General features: G+C 42.7%; 1 protein-coding gene across 3 annotated transcripts in view; it reads right to left on the minus strand.

Annotated features, from left to right (window-relative positions):
- Positions 1 to 544: 544 nt before the first annotated feature.
- Positions 545 to 12,353, minus strand: part of IL36G (interleukin 36 gamma) — a 48,167-nt gene continuing 36,358 nt past the window's right edge. The window contains exons 1-5 of one of the 3 annotated variants that reach the window (XM_077843272.1): positions 5,138 to 5,376; positions 4,569 to 4,636; positions 4,008 to 4,112; positions 3,156 to 3,295; positions 545 to 813 (exon numbers count right to left, since the gene is read on the minus strand). In XM_077843272.1, coding sequence (XP_077699398.1) covers positions 604 to 813; positions 3,156 to 3,295; positions 4,008 to 4,112; positions 4,569 to 4,617 — 504 coding nt within the window. In that variant the 5' untranslated portion in view covers positions 4,618 to 4,636; positions 5,138 to 5,376 and the 3' untranslated portion in view covers positions 545 to 603. Of the gene's footprint in view, positions 814 to 3,155; positions 3,296 to 3,557; positions 3,954 to 4,007; positions 4,113 to 4,568; positions 4,637 to 5,137; positions 5,377 to 12,353 lie in introns of those variants that run through there. The other 2 variants (XM_077843273.1, XM_077843274.1) reach the window with 2 other exon arrangements.

Genomic DNA, 12,353 nt, shown 5'->3' on the forward strand with positions numbered 1-12,353 from the left:
TTCATTTTATCTCTTAGTTTTAGATTTTTTTAATTATGTAAACACACGAAGTTTATATTTGGCTTTATGTTTACATATTAGAATTAGGGAAAATAATTTAACTGTTATTAAAAATTATTTATCTTTAAAAGTTCTTTAACTCTTAAAAGGATACATTATACAACCTGAGATATACTGACAAAACAAAAAGCATATGGAAAAGGTAATCCAAATAGGAAGGAAAACAAAGCAAAACAAAACAATCAGCTCCATGACAGCCACCCGATCTTGGGTAAGATTCTTGAGCTCTGAGGCTTCTCCATTTCCACACCCCAGAGAATGCCCTAATGTCTTTGGGTCCTGACATCCTCAAACGGATGGCTGTGGAATGGACAGCTTCAGCTTGAGAGGAGAACCTTACATCAACCCTCTCTCCTACGGTTGAGCCCACATTCTATGCCTCAGTCACCATGAAGTCATTCCTAAAGTGCGGTGATAATAGTGTTCTGCCCACCTCTCAGCACTGATGTGAAATGACACTGCAATAATACAGAGGAAAGCACACTGGGAACTAGAAAATTTAACACAAAGACCTTTGACCAAGCTGCCCCCTCCAGCCTGAGTTCAAGCGTTGATATTTAAGTTGAAATTAACATTGTACATTCCCCCCTGATGCGAAGTGAGGAAGATGGGGTGGCTTCTCTCAGAGGAGGCGATGAACCAGCCAGGGAAGGCCACAGACTCGAAGGTGGAGGTCCTGCCATTCTTTGAGTGGTAGAAGAGGAAGGGCTCCACAGGCGCCATTTCATTGTACAGAGCCAGTATCTCCTCCTCCTGAAATGTAACAAAGAACACCCAGTAGGAGAAGCAGAGACTGTTTGAGTAGTTCAGAATTATTTGCACACAATCAGTAAATGTTCCAAAGTTCAAGAAAGCTTTATCCTTCTATTAAAACAGGCCTAGAAAAATACATTTCCAAAGGAGCCACAGACTGAGCACACAATCTCACCTTCCCAGCGCCCAGCCTCAAATCCAGAGATGGAGTCAGAATGACACAAGGGACAGGTTAATAAACAACCGGGCACACTTGAAGAATGAATTGGAACTCTTGTCACACAAGAGGTGACAGGGTGGGTGGGTAGGAAAAGGAAGGAGATGCAGATTTGCAGCAGTAAACCAAGGACCTCTAAATTACACATGCACAAGCTCTCCGGAGAGCCACTACACAGGAATGGTCCATAATTCAGCCATCTTCAAGCCCCTCCCTATCTCATTACCAGGTTATTTACCTTCATTAGGTCCAATTATCATCTGAACTTAGTGTATTTAGCCAACAATCATATAATTATTGCCAGACTTGTTCATCATTGTATTCCTCGACACAGAAAAAGTCAATACATATGTGTTTAATAAATAAAAAGACACTTTCTCATTTCAAACTCCAATATGTCTTCCTCCTCCCTTTCGACTCCCTGCCTGGGAAGGCCTGGGCTGCAGGTCCCATCTGCCCTTCCCAGCTTAGGGCTGTTCCTCCAGCAGTTCATCATTTTGGCTTTCTCTCCATTGTTCCCATTAGCATATTTGCTGTCATCCTACCATCTTAAAAAATAACTGTTTTGATTGCCCACCACCATTCCCAGCTTCCCTTTGCAGAAACCTGCCTGTAATAATTGCCTATATGTGCTGTCTTGGATTTCTCTCCTCCTATCCCTCTCTTCAACGCCCTCCATCCAGGCTTTCACCTCCAGCGCTGCAACAACAACACTGTCACCGAGGTCCTAAGTACTCACACATGACAGAATGCAATGTCCAATTCTCAATCCATCTGAGGACAAAACCATAGTAGAAGGGTGACTTACTAGACAGGATGTAGCTGAAAATGTAATTCTCGATCTTCCTTCATCATATTTCACATTCACTCTGCCAGCAAATCCTGTTGCCTCAATTTAAATAACATATTTTCAGAATCTGACTGGCTTCCACCTACCTCCACTGCTATCCTCTCATCCATCACATCTCACCTAGAGCACCTCGAAGTCCCCCACAGGACTTTCACCCTTGCGCCCCCCACCCCACAGTCAGCTTTCAACTATCAGCCAAAACAATTATTTTTAAACCTATGTCCATTCATGTCACTCTCCTGTTAAAAACTTCTTAATAATTCCCCATGTCACTCAGATTGAAAGGCAAAGTCCTTCCATATGCGGGCAAGGCCCTTTGTGATCTGCCTTTATCTCTCTGCACTCCTCATCCATTAATTCACTACTGTCACGCTATTTTTCCACTAATCTTTGCTGTCCCTGACACCCTGCTGGTTAATTCTCTTGTTGCCTTCTACTGTCTGCTGAAATCTTAGGACGCCTACTGCACTATTTTCGATGGCAGCCCGACTCTACCCGGGTCTAGCACTGCCAGCCTCTTTATCCTGGTCTATCTGTGCTCTCCCAGGGAACATAACACCCTTAAAGGCATCTCAAACTTACCTATTATTATAGTCATTGTCTACCATTTCTCCCCCGGAGAATCCAAGCCCTATCAGGGCAGGGCCCTCTGCCATTCTGTGCCCCAGTGGATGTCAAATGGCCACAGCAGTGCTGAAGGCCAGTAAAAACTCACACATTTGCTGAACTAAGTTGGATTGGGTTGAGTTCAATTGAAGAGAACTATGCTGAAGTTTATGGAACTGAAGTTTAAGGAACAAGAGTAAAGGCTGAAATTTCAGAACACACAATGGAAGAATGATTTAGCAGACAGGACAAGCTTAAAATGTAATAATGACTTGGAAGATTGCACCAAGAAATTCTCCTAGGATGCATCAAGCAAAACACAAAAACAATGAAAGGATAGAAAGTATGGAAAATTAGATGAGATGTTAAAGAGGGAAGAAGACCCAATGACCAAGGCATAGGAATTCTAAAAGGAAAGGTAAGGCGAATAAAGGAGAGAATATACTTGAAGAAACAATGGTTGAGACTATCTCAAAATTCAAGAAAAACAAACATCCTCAACTAGTGAGAGGCTTGAGAACTCAGTTGCATGCACATAACTAAAAAATATCTAGGAATATTAAATATGTTTAAAAATAGGAGAATATTTCTTTTTTAATTCTAAAATTAGGTTATTTATCAAATAAACAAAAGAAATTGGCCTTTTTTAACATTATTTTTCTTACTCACCTTTAGTAGCAATGTGGGCTGCCCTCCACTGTCCTCACAAATCAGACACATTTCTGGATTCTCTATTCCCAAATAAATGGGAATGCCTCTGCCTTGCTCAAGCAACTCTGGATACTTGCATGGGAGAACAGTGATAGTGACTAATAAAGATAAGAAGGGAGATGGTATCAATTTGCTCTTGAAGTCAGGACAAGACCAGCATCTTTTAGGTGGGGCAGGAAGAAACTCTAAGAGTATAATCCCTGCTATCCCAAGGCCACCAAATGGCCAACTACCGCATTCATTTGTTCATTTATTCATTCATGCCATGTACCCATCACTGCCCTAGGAAATGGAGCAAACACAAGAGTTACCCAGATAGCAGACCCTGCCCTAGGGATTATCACACGTCTGCTTAAACACCTGAAGGTGGGAAGCTCCAACCCCAAGCAGCCCCTCTGATCCTCGAAGAGTTCTGTCCATAAGCAAGTTTTGCCCAATATGATCTTGAAATCTGCCTGCCTGTACTCATTCGTTTAGTCCTTTTAGGACACCTTGAAGTCAGGCAGAGTAAGATACTCCTCTTCCATGGGACAGTCAGTCACTGAAAGCATCTCTCCTGCTCCCCAGGAGACTGCTCTTCCCTCTCTGCTTTCTACACTCTTGTCCAGACAAACTTCTCACTGACATGGCTTCCCAGGCGGGTGTGAAATCCTCCTCCATCCGGTGACATGGCTTCCCAGGCTGGTGTGAAATCCTCCCCCGCCCTATTGTAAAGCCACCCTTTCACAAAAGGCCAGTGCTAGTCTCCCAGGGGCACCAGTGTGACCCCTCCCTTGCCTCCAAGGCAACAGCCCCAAGATGACCACTCACCTGGAGTTACACTGTCACTCCGTGGAACTGTCACAATGGTCTGACCCTGAAGGATCCACACCTGCTGATCCAAGTCGGAGACCTCCCCAACGTGAGGTTTATTCGCTGTGGTTTAAACAGAAAAGAATAATGAAGACCCATTATAATTAGGCCACTTTTCTAGATGTTAGGCCCTTCGGGAAGGAAGGTCCCAGATTTACACACCAAAAGTGACAGAATTCACATGACCTTCAGCTCAGCTTTTCTTTATGGGAAAGCTACAGGTTGTGGTGAGGAGGGTAAGGTATGGTCTAAGAGAGTAAACTGTCACACATAGTACATGTGTGTCAAGGTCCAGATACTCCCTCTGATGCCACTGTGCCTGGCTTGGTGCTGGTCTCGAGCCAGAGCAGAGAACAAGCACTACTCCCCACCCTGTGGAAGCTCACTGTCCAGTGGAAGATGGATAGCACTGGGTAGTAAAGGCCATACAGAAAGAGGGGCAAAGAATGCTGGGGTATCCAGAACAGACAGGTGTAAGTACAGGTGTCCCAGACCTCCAGAGCCCCATCTTAACATCACCTGCTGTATAGGATTCTTTAGACATAGGGACTCCTCGAATGCATGTCATAGCGGGGTTATCTCAATACCTGTGGGGACAGGGATAGGAGACATGAGCACCAGGAAAGGAGACACTTCCGAGACCTCTCTAGGACACTAGTTACTGAGATCCTCATTCTGGACAAGGAGCTGTGAAGCCTGGCCTGACATGAAGCCCTAGTCAGAAAATCTGAGCCACCTCCTGAGACAAAACTTCAAGGTAGTAACAGGGAGGAGACATTGGGCAGAATTTCCTCGACACAAAGATCTAGCCAGTGACAGTATCTCCCCAGAAGTTCTAAGCCAGGTATGACTTTTGACCCTAAATATTCACAGCTGCCTGATGCCTGCGTCTCCTCCTCTTTCTCCCATTGGCATCTGCTTCTGCCTGGGAGCAGGGCAGCTCTGCCAGGATCCTAGCAACTCCCTGGGAAGTGAGAAGTGAGAAGCAGCTAGCCCTGCACTGGACAAGACACAGAGCTTGGCATGGCCTCATCTCTTCCCTGAGCCCTAAAGCACAGAAAAGAGGGAAGGTTGAAAAGTTGGAGGACCTTTATCAAAAGTGCACAGGATTGAATCACAGCTCCAATAGCTCCCAAGAGCAGTGGCGGGTTCTGACAGAGACTGACATTTATTTGGTGAGCATGGGGAGGTGCCACCAACTTTGGTGGGGCGTGGCAATTGTATGTCAGAAGATCCTGTGAGACTCTGATGGAGAAATCATAGCATCAGCATGAGCTGCCAGAGAAGGAGGCACCCAGCCACACCCACAGGGAAATAGAGTTGATGACAGACCCCAGGCTTCTCAGCAAGGGGAGACTGAGGGACTTCCCCAGAACTCAGTTCTCCTGCCTGTCACTCAGGCTACAACTGGAAATTCCAGGCTCTTCACAAAAGGAGTCCATCTGCTGGAGCAGGTAAGCTTGCCCTCTATAGTTCCACTAAGGGAGTCCTGTGATTGCAAAATTCGCTGTGGGCTTCAGGCAGGGTCCACATGGCATTTCTGGCCCTCCAATCCTCCTGAACCCACCTTGGGCCACTCCTGAAAAGAGGGTTAGGCTGAAAGATGCCATATTGTCTACTTTCAGCTCCTCAGAAATACATCTCCACCCCCTTGGGAAGCCACAGGCACTGAGCAGCATGCCCTTCACTGAGGCAAGCCTGGTCCCTGGTGCCCCCAAAATGCACAACTGCCTGAGGACTGAAATGGTCAGCAATGATCTCCTTAAAAACTGAGCCCCAGATTCTGACTTATTTCCCACCCTCTGTTCTACCAATGCAGGGCATTAGTAGGTTTTCAATGAATGGTAACAGCTTTATTACTATTTTTTTGTACCGTGTTTGTTACACCTCCATTCTCCATTTGCTGAGGTCAAGCACAAAAATTTTCTGCAGCACAAGCTAACTTGACTGAGATGAATTTCAAAAGACAGAGTGAGAACAACTTCATACTTATTTGCCTAGTTGGGGGTGGGGGGCAGGCTAAGACAGAGCCTTTTAGGCAAGCACCTTCATGAGCTCCTCTTCCCAGACTTGAAGAGTCTCCTTGTTTAACCTCTCATACTGTCACCTCCATCTCCTTATTGGCCTTGGAGGAACATGATCCTTTTATGTCAAGGCCTCAATCCCATCACTTTTGGCTTCCAGGTTATCCGTTACCCCAGGAGATAGTGTGATAATAAATTCAGACATACTTGTGTTCAAAGCCAGGCTCAGCCAGTGTCACCTCTCTTGGGTCCCCTCTGTCCAACTGAAGAGCCTCTCCATCATGTATCAGTCAATTAACCTCCTTTCTTGGGATGTTTGCCACAAAATGGCATCTAAAGGGTCCTATCACTTGGTCCCTATATTCCTTAGGTCTTTGTTTCAATCAGGATCTAATGTGGAAAGCAGAACCCACACAAGGAATTTCAAACAAAGGGAACTGGTCACAAAATATGTTAGAAGGCTAAAGGAGGTGCCAAAGTATCCCATAGTAAAAACTGCAGGATAGAAACAAAAGGGAACAAAAGACCTGAGGAGCTCAAAGGAAGGACCTTGTAGGACTGATGTCCAGACCTCAAGAGGGGCCCTCGGCCAAACTGATGCTCAGACCTCTGAAAAGAGAGTGTAGTATGTTCAGTCCATGAACCACCAATGTGGATACAACTCAGAGAGTTATATTTTCATTGATTCAAAAGCCATTGAATATAGCTTGAATTTCCCATGCCCAGAAAAAGGTTGCAAAAACCTATGTCTTACGATGACATCTGTCCTCATTAGCCTCAGCCTCTTATTCCACTTGATTCTGACCTTTCCCTCACTTCCCAACATTCAAAACATCCAGTACTTTCCAGAATTGCCAGCAATCAGTATCCATTCTGAAGTCCCCAGTTTAAACTTTAGTGTGAATGAGTATCAGAGAAATTAGAACAGGAGTGATGGTGATAAGAGGGAAGAACTGAACCACTGGGGTGGATAATTGAGGATCAGAGAGCACATCTTCTGAAGAAATGGACCAGAACTTTTGTCTTAGAGTAGAAGGGATGGATAATATGATTACATGATGCCCTAGTTGTTTCCAAGAGGACTATCAATATTCATGCTGGTTATAAAAAGTAAAGACTATGATTCTGCTATATAAACAGTTTGTCAGATTCTTTCTAATAATGTTTTATTGTCACATCCAACAATGAAAACTATGTACACCATTAAGTATGGCTTGAATTGAATTCAAGTAAGTACTCATAAAGCCAAAACCCCTAGACATGGAAAAAATTTTAAGAGATCATGAAGCCCAGATTCCAATTTTTAAGTTCTAAGATATTATCATCCATGCTTGTTTGACATCAAGTCCTGCCATTTTGCTTACTTAGCATGCCCATGATCTTGATAAGTGGAGGGAACATCAGTGGAAACTAGGAAGAGGGAGAGAGCTTGCTTATACACTACTAGAATCTCTATTACCTGTTCATAGATGCACAACCTCCATAAAAACATATTCATGTATCTAAGCTGACATTCATAGCAGAAAGAACAATGAAGTAGTAGAGGTTATCTGGCTCCTATAATTGACAAATATATACAGAATCAAATGTTTTACCACAAGCTGTCTGATGAAGACCAAAAAATAAAAAATCAACTAAAGTCTTCATCAGACAGCTTGTGGTAAAACATTTAAGGAAAAGTTTAGGTAAAATACCTAAAGTTTGAAATTCCTAGACAAAGAGCCAAGACAGAGAACTTTTAGCTTAATGATCCACATCACGCAAAATGCAAAAGCCATGAAAGAAAAGATGATAAATTGAACATCATCAAAATTTTAGAATTTTGGACAAACTCAGACAAAACACACCATGGGTTAAAATGAAAAGATAAGGTACCTACAAGAAAAATATTTGCAACACATCTAACAAGCTAACACCTAATATTCAGAGTTTTGAAGTAATTTCTACTAGTTTTTAAAATGCAAGTAATTTTATAGAAAAGTAAATAATAGGTGTAACAAGCTTTTCACTAGAAAGAAAATATAAATATCCAACAAATAGAAGTAATTATAGTTAACCATACTAGTAATTAGTAAAATGCAAATCAAAGCAATGATGAGATTCCATTTCCACCCATCAGGAAGGCACAAATTAAAAAGGTGGTAGGCAATGGTGGTGAGGAAACAGATTCACTCACTGTATGGATGGATGTGTGAATCAGCACAGCCTTTTTGGAAAGCAATCTAGCAAAAGCTATTAAAAATCTAAATGTATGTACCCCTTGACTCATAGGTTCTACTTCCAAAAAAATCTATCAGTTAAGTTTACTTTCAGCTTCAAAAGCTGGAAAACTCCAAATCAAAGTGATCAAAATATTCATTAGATCACAAAATTGGAAGTCCAGAAGTACTACAGGATCAGAACTGTTGATCTGTTAGTTCCATAATGTCAGCAAAGATCAGCATTTATTTAATTCTCTGACCTGACATTCATTGCTTAAGGCCAAATTCCTTTACATTTATAAGATAATTTTCTGTGAGAATCAAAATTGCATGTTCAGTTATTTACATCTTTGCAAGAAAGAGAATGTCTCTCCCACATCAAAGTCTTTCAAGCCGGCTTGGGTGAACTTGGGAGCTATGCTGTGCCAATCAGGTTCTAACAAGAAATATATGACACATTCAAAATTTGGCAATTTGAGGTAAATGTAATAAAGGGTTTATTTATAAAGATGTGGGCAGAGTATAGGGAAACCCCAAGGCATAGATAATGCTGAACCCCAGGGCTAGTCACAGTAGGATACACCCCTTATCACCCATAGACCTGAATGGACAAGAGGAGAAAACAGTTACCAGAACCGAGAGAGAGAGAGAGAGAGAGAGAGAGAGAGAGCTTTGTAGAAAGGACAACATATTAGGAGCCATGACCCGCCTCAAGAAAAACAGCCTGGGGTGACCCCAGAGAGACGCAACCAGGAATAAATACCCTGACCTCACTCTCTTCCCATATTCCAATTTCCTTCCAATGAATTGTGAAGGGTCATTGGAAGTCATCCAACATTGGCTAAGCCTTTTGCCCCTCAGGTCCATGTTCTTCCTCCTTAAATTGGAAATCTGTATTCCCCATCCCAAGCAAAATATACTCCTTGGTGCTCTTCTTTTTTGGATGCTACAGTTTTCCATTGTCTGAAACTACTAGGCAGAGAAATAAGACCTGCTCCAGGGAATCCCTTGAGTTTACCTCCATCGAGAAGCAACAACCTAGTTTTCCCTGAAGAATCAGGATCAATAACTCCAACCAGTAGGATGACACCTTTCTACCTGTTTATTCAATGACACAAGGGGCCAAATGGCTATTGGGCAATCTCAGCTTCCAATTCCTCAGATCTTCCTCAGACTATATTCCCTAGGGGAAGCATTTCATTTCTGGGCCCTAGAACCTTCTTTCCAGGGAGCCTAGGGTCACAGAACAAGAAAAAGTTCCTACAGTATGCCATTTAGTTTAAGCATAACAGGGGCTCTTCCCTACTCCACCCTTCAGTTCTTGAACCTCTTCACTCCTGTCATGAGGATGACAACAACACTTATCAACCACCAGTTTAAGGAATACACTGCTTTCATTAAGACAGCACTCTCTCAAAGTGTGTGTTCTAGTTGGCACCACATGTGACTCTTCAAAAGACCATTCCACTATTTTACCAAGACAGCTGCATATGGTAAAGCCAATGATGGTGCAGGGAGAAAAGCCAATGAATTATTGCATGAGTGTGAAATTGTTGCCACAATTCCTTTACTGAAAAATGTAACACTTATTTGGAAGTGATGCCATGTGAGACATCTCAGATAAAGTCATTCAGTAAGTCTACAAATGGTGTTGCTGACAGAAGTACTATGAGTTGAGAAGATAAATTAATACACGAAATTTATATATATCTATACAAGAAAAAAGCATTGACTTCGTCATAATGGAACAGTCCAGTATAACCAATCTGCCACCAGAGATGGCTGGTTTTACCAGGAAAAGTGCCATATCAGGGGTTTTCTGTTCATCTCTGCTGCTGATAAGTTGGACACTCTTCAGTAGCAGTAACCAAGTTGAACTTGTTGAGGGGAAATCAAGCAGCTGAGTCATACATAATCTCCACATCTGTTTCCATGGTCACTTTATACATGGACCCATTGAGTAGGCAAATGACTGGGGAAGACTGACAACCACAGGTTGGGACACTTCGACCTCCCATTTATTGAAATCCTCCTCTGCTGTAGATTCCCTTTGGTAGGCACTTATTTGGAAAACAAGTATCTTCACATTACCCATTCTGTACCCATTCTGAGAAGTGCATCTGCATGCCACTCTCTACTCCTCCTCCTAGCCAACTTTCTTAACTTTTTCTTTCTAAGTCTCTGCTCAGGTAGTCAACTCACTGGCCCACAGATCAGTGTAGATCTGTATCACAGATCTCCTCCATCATGAAATGAATACCAAATATGCTATCTCAAGTTCCGCCCACTGGGAGGCTCTCCCTTCATCGTTACTTTTCAAGGCAACCTGAAGGGGCTATAGTGAAATGGCAGTAGCCATCTATTTCCAGCTGGGGCCAACATACTATGCAGATCCATACATATGTCCAATCAGGCCTACACTTCTCTGTTCTATATCTCCCCATGAGACTATGGTGTGAATTAAGAAATAGGTAGAAAAGCTCTAAGAGGAGATACCATGGAAGTCTGAGCTACTAGCTTATGAAGTTGACTTTTGCCTTTCAGATATACTTGGCCTGGTCTCCCATATACCATTATTTTTTAAATAGAAAATTCCTGTGGCTGTCCAATTTTATGGTTTGGTAGATCAAGTCAGTCTTTTGGTAGATCAAGTCAGTCCAAGCTCATGATGGGCAGTTTAAGTAGATAGTCATTTCATGTCTCATGGTTAGGAATTCAAACTCTGTCATAAACAAATAGTAATTCAGGAGCTGATTTACAGCAAAGCAGGAGAGGACGCAGCCTTACTCCCATATCCTGGGGATTTTCCTTGTCATTTCTCAGCTGTGGCTTGCAAGAGCTCCATGCAGCACCTCTATCTGCCATAAACACTTCTAGAACCAGTGGGTCTGTTAATTCTTAAGGCCTGCCCTCAGGACTTACATCCTAGCCTAGACCTTTGGCATAATCTTTTCTGGATCTAGGACGCAGAGCAGCTTTATGGGTTATTTGGTACATGGACCAAAACAGCGTGCCCAGACAAGGAATGTGTTAACGCTAAAATCCAAAGAGGCCCATTAAGCACCATGCCTTTCTTTTTCATGCTGGGAAATACAAGGTTCAACAATTTGTCTATCACAATATTCTGATATGTTCTAGACTACTGCACCCCTGGAAATTTCACCAATATGGCAGACCCCCTGAATGCATCTCACTAGCATGCATTTCTCTTTCAAAAGCATCAAGTGTGTTTGCTATTTCTTGCTTACCGGATTCAATTAGCATAATGTCATCAATGTAATAGGCCAGCACCAGGTCCCCAGGACTTATAGTGGTAAGGAATTGGGGAGTTGATATAGACATGAGGCAAGACATGAGTCTTGCATGTGAAGGCAAATTGCTTCTAGTCATCTTTGCTCACAGAAATGAGCTTTAAAAAACATTTTCTAGGTAAATACTAGCTCTCAGGCACTGTGTTTATTTGCCCCAGTAAAGACGTAACATGCAGATCTGCAGCTTCAATTCGCTTTACAAGCTGGTTAAGTTTATGATGATCTACTGACATTCTCTGAAACCTAGGCAGTATTTGCACCCACCAAAAAGGCAAATTAAATGGGGATGTGAAATTAATAGCCTTGCATCTTTCAAGTCTTTGATGATGACGCTAATTCTAGTCATTCTCCCGGATGTGTAGTATTGCTTTTAGTTTTTGGTTTATTATCTTGGCAGGGGTAAGAAAGAAATCTAGGGGCTTCTCCTTTCCATTCTCTCTATAGCAACACTCACGTTATGAGAAGGAACCCAAAACCAGGCATGTTGCCAATCCCTAAATTTACCAATTTAAATTAGATAAATTCTAAGCTTGAGAAAATATTCTAAGGCTGGATCTTCAGACAGACTCAGCTCCAAAGTCCATCTGTCTCCTGACCTTCATAATGTTCTGCCTGGCTTGATGGACCACAGCAGCATTTTGTGTCTCTGGGAATCAGCATCAGTAGGGAGTCAATCTTTGAAATCCCTGGAAAGTCCTTCTCTTTTCCCAGTTCACAGTCCTCAAATAATGGCTACAAGTGTCTTGGGGAGGGCTCAGGGGAAGAGTC

The sequence above is a fragment of the Canis aureus genome, chromosome 12, assembly GCF_053574225.1.
Source record: "Canis aureus isolate CA01 chromosome 12, VMU_Caureus_v.1.0, whole genome shotgun sequence".
Classification (NCBI taxonomy): Eukaryota; Metazoa; Chordata; class Mammalia; order Carnivora; family Canidae; genus Canis; species Canis aureus.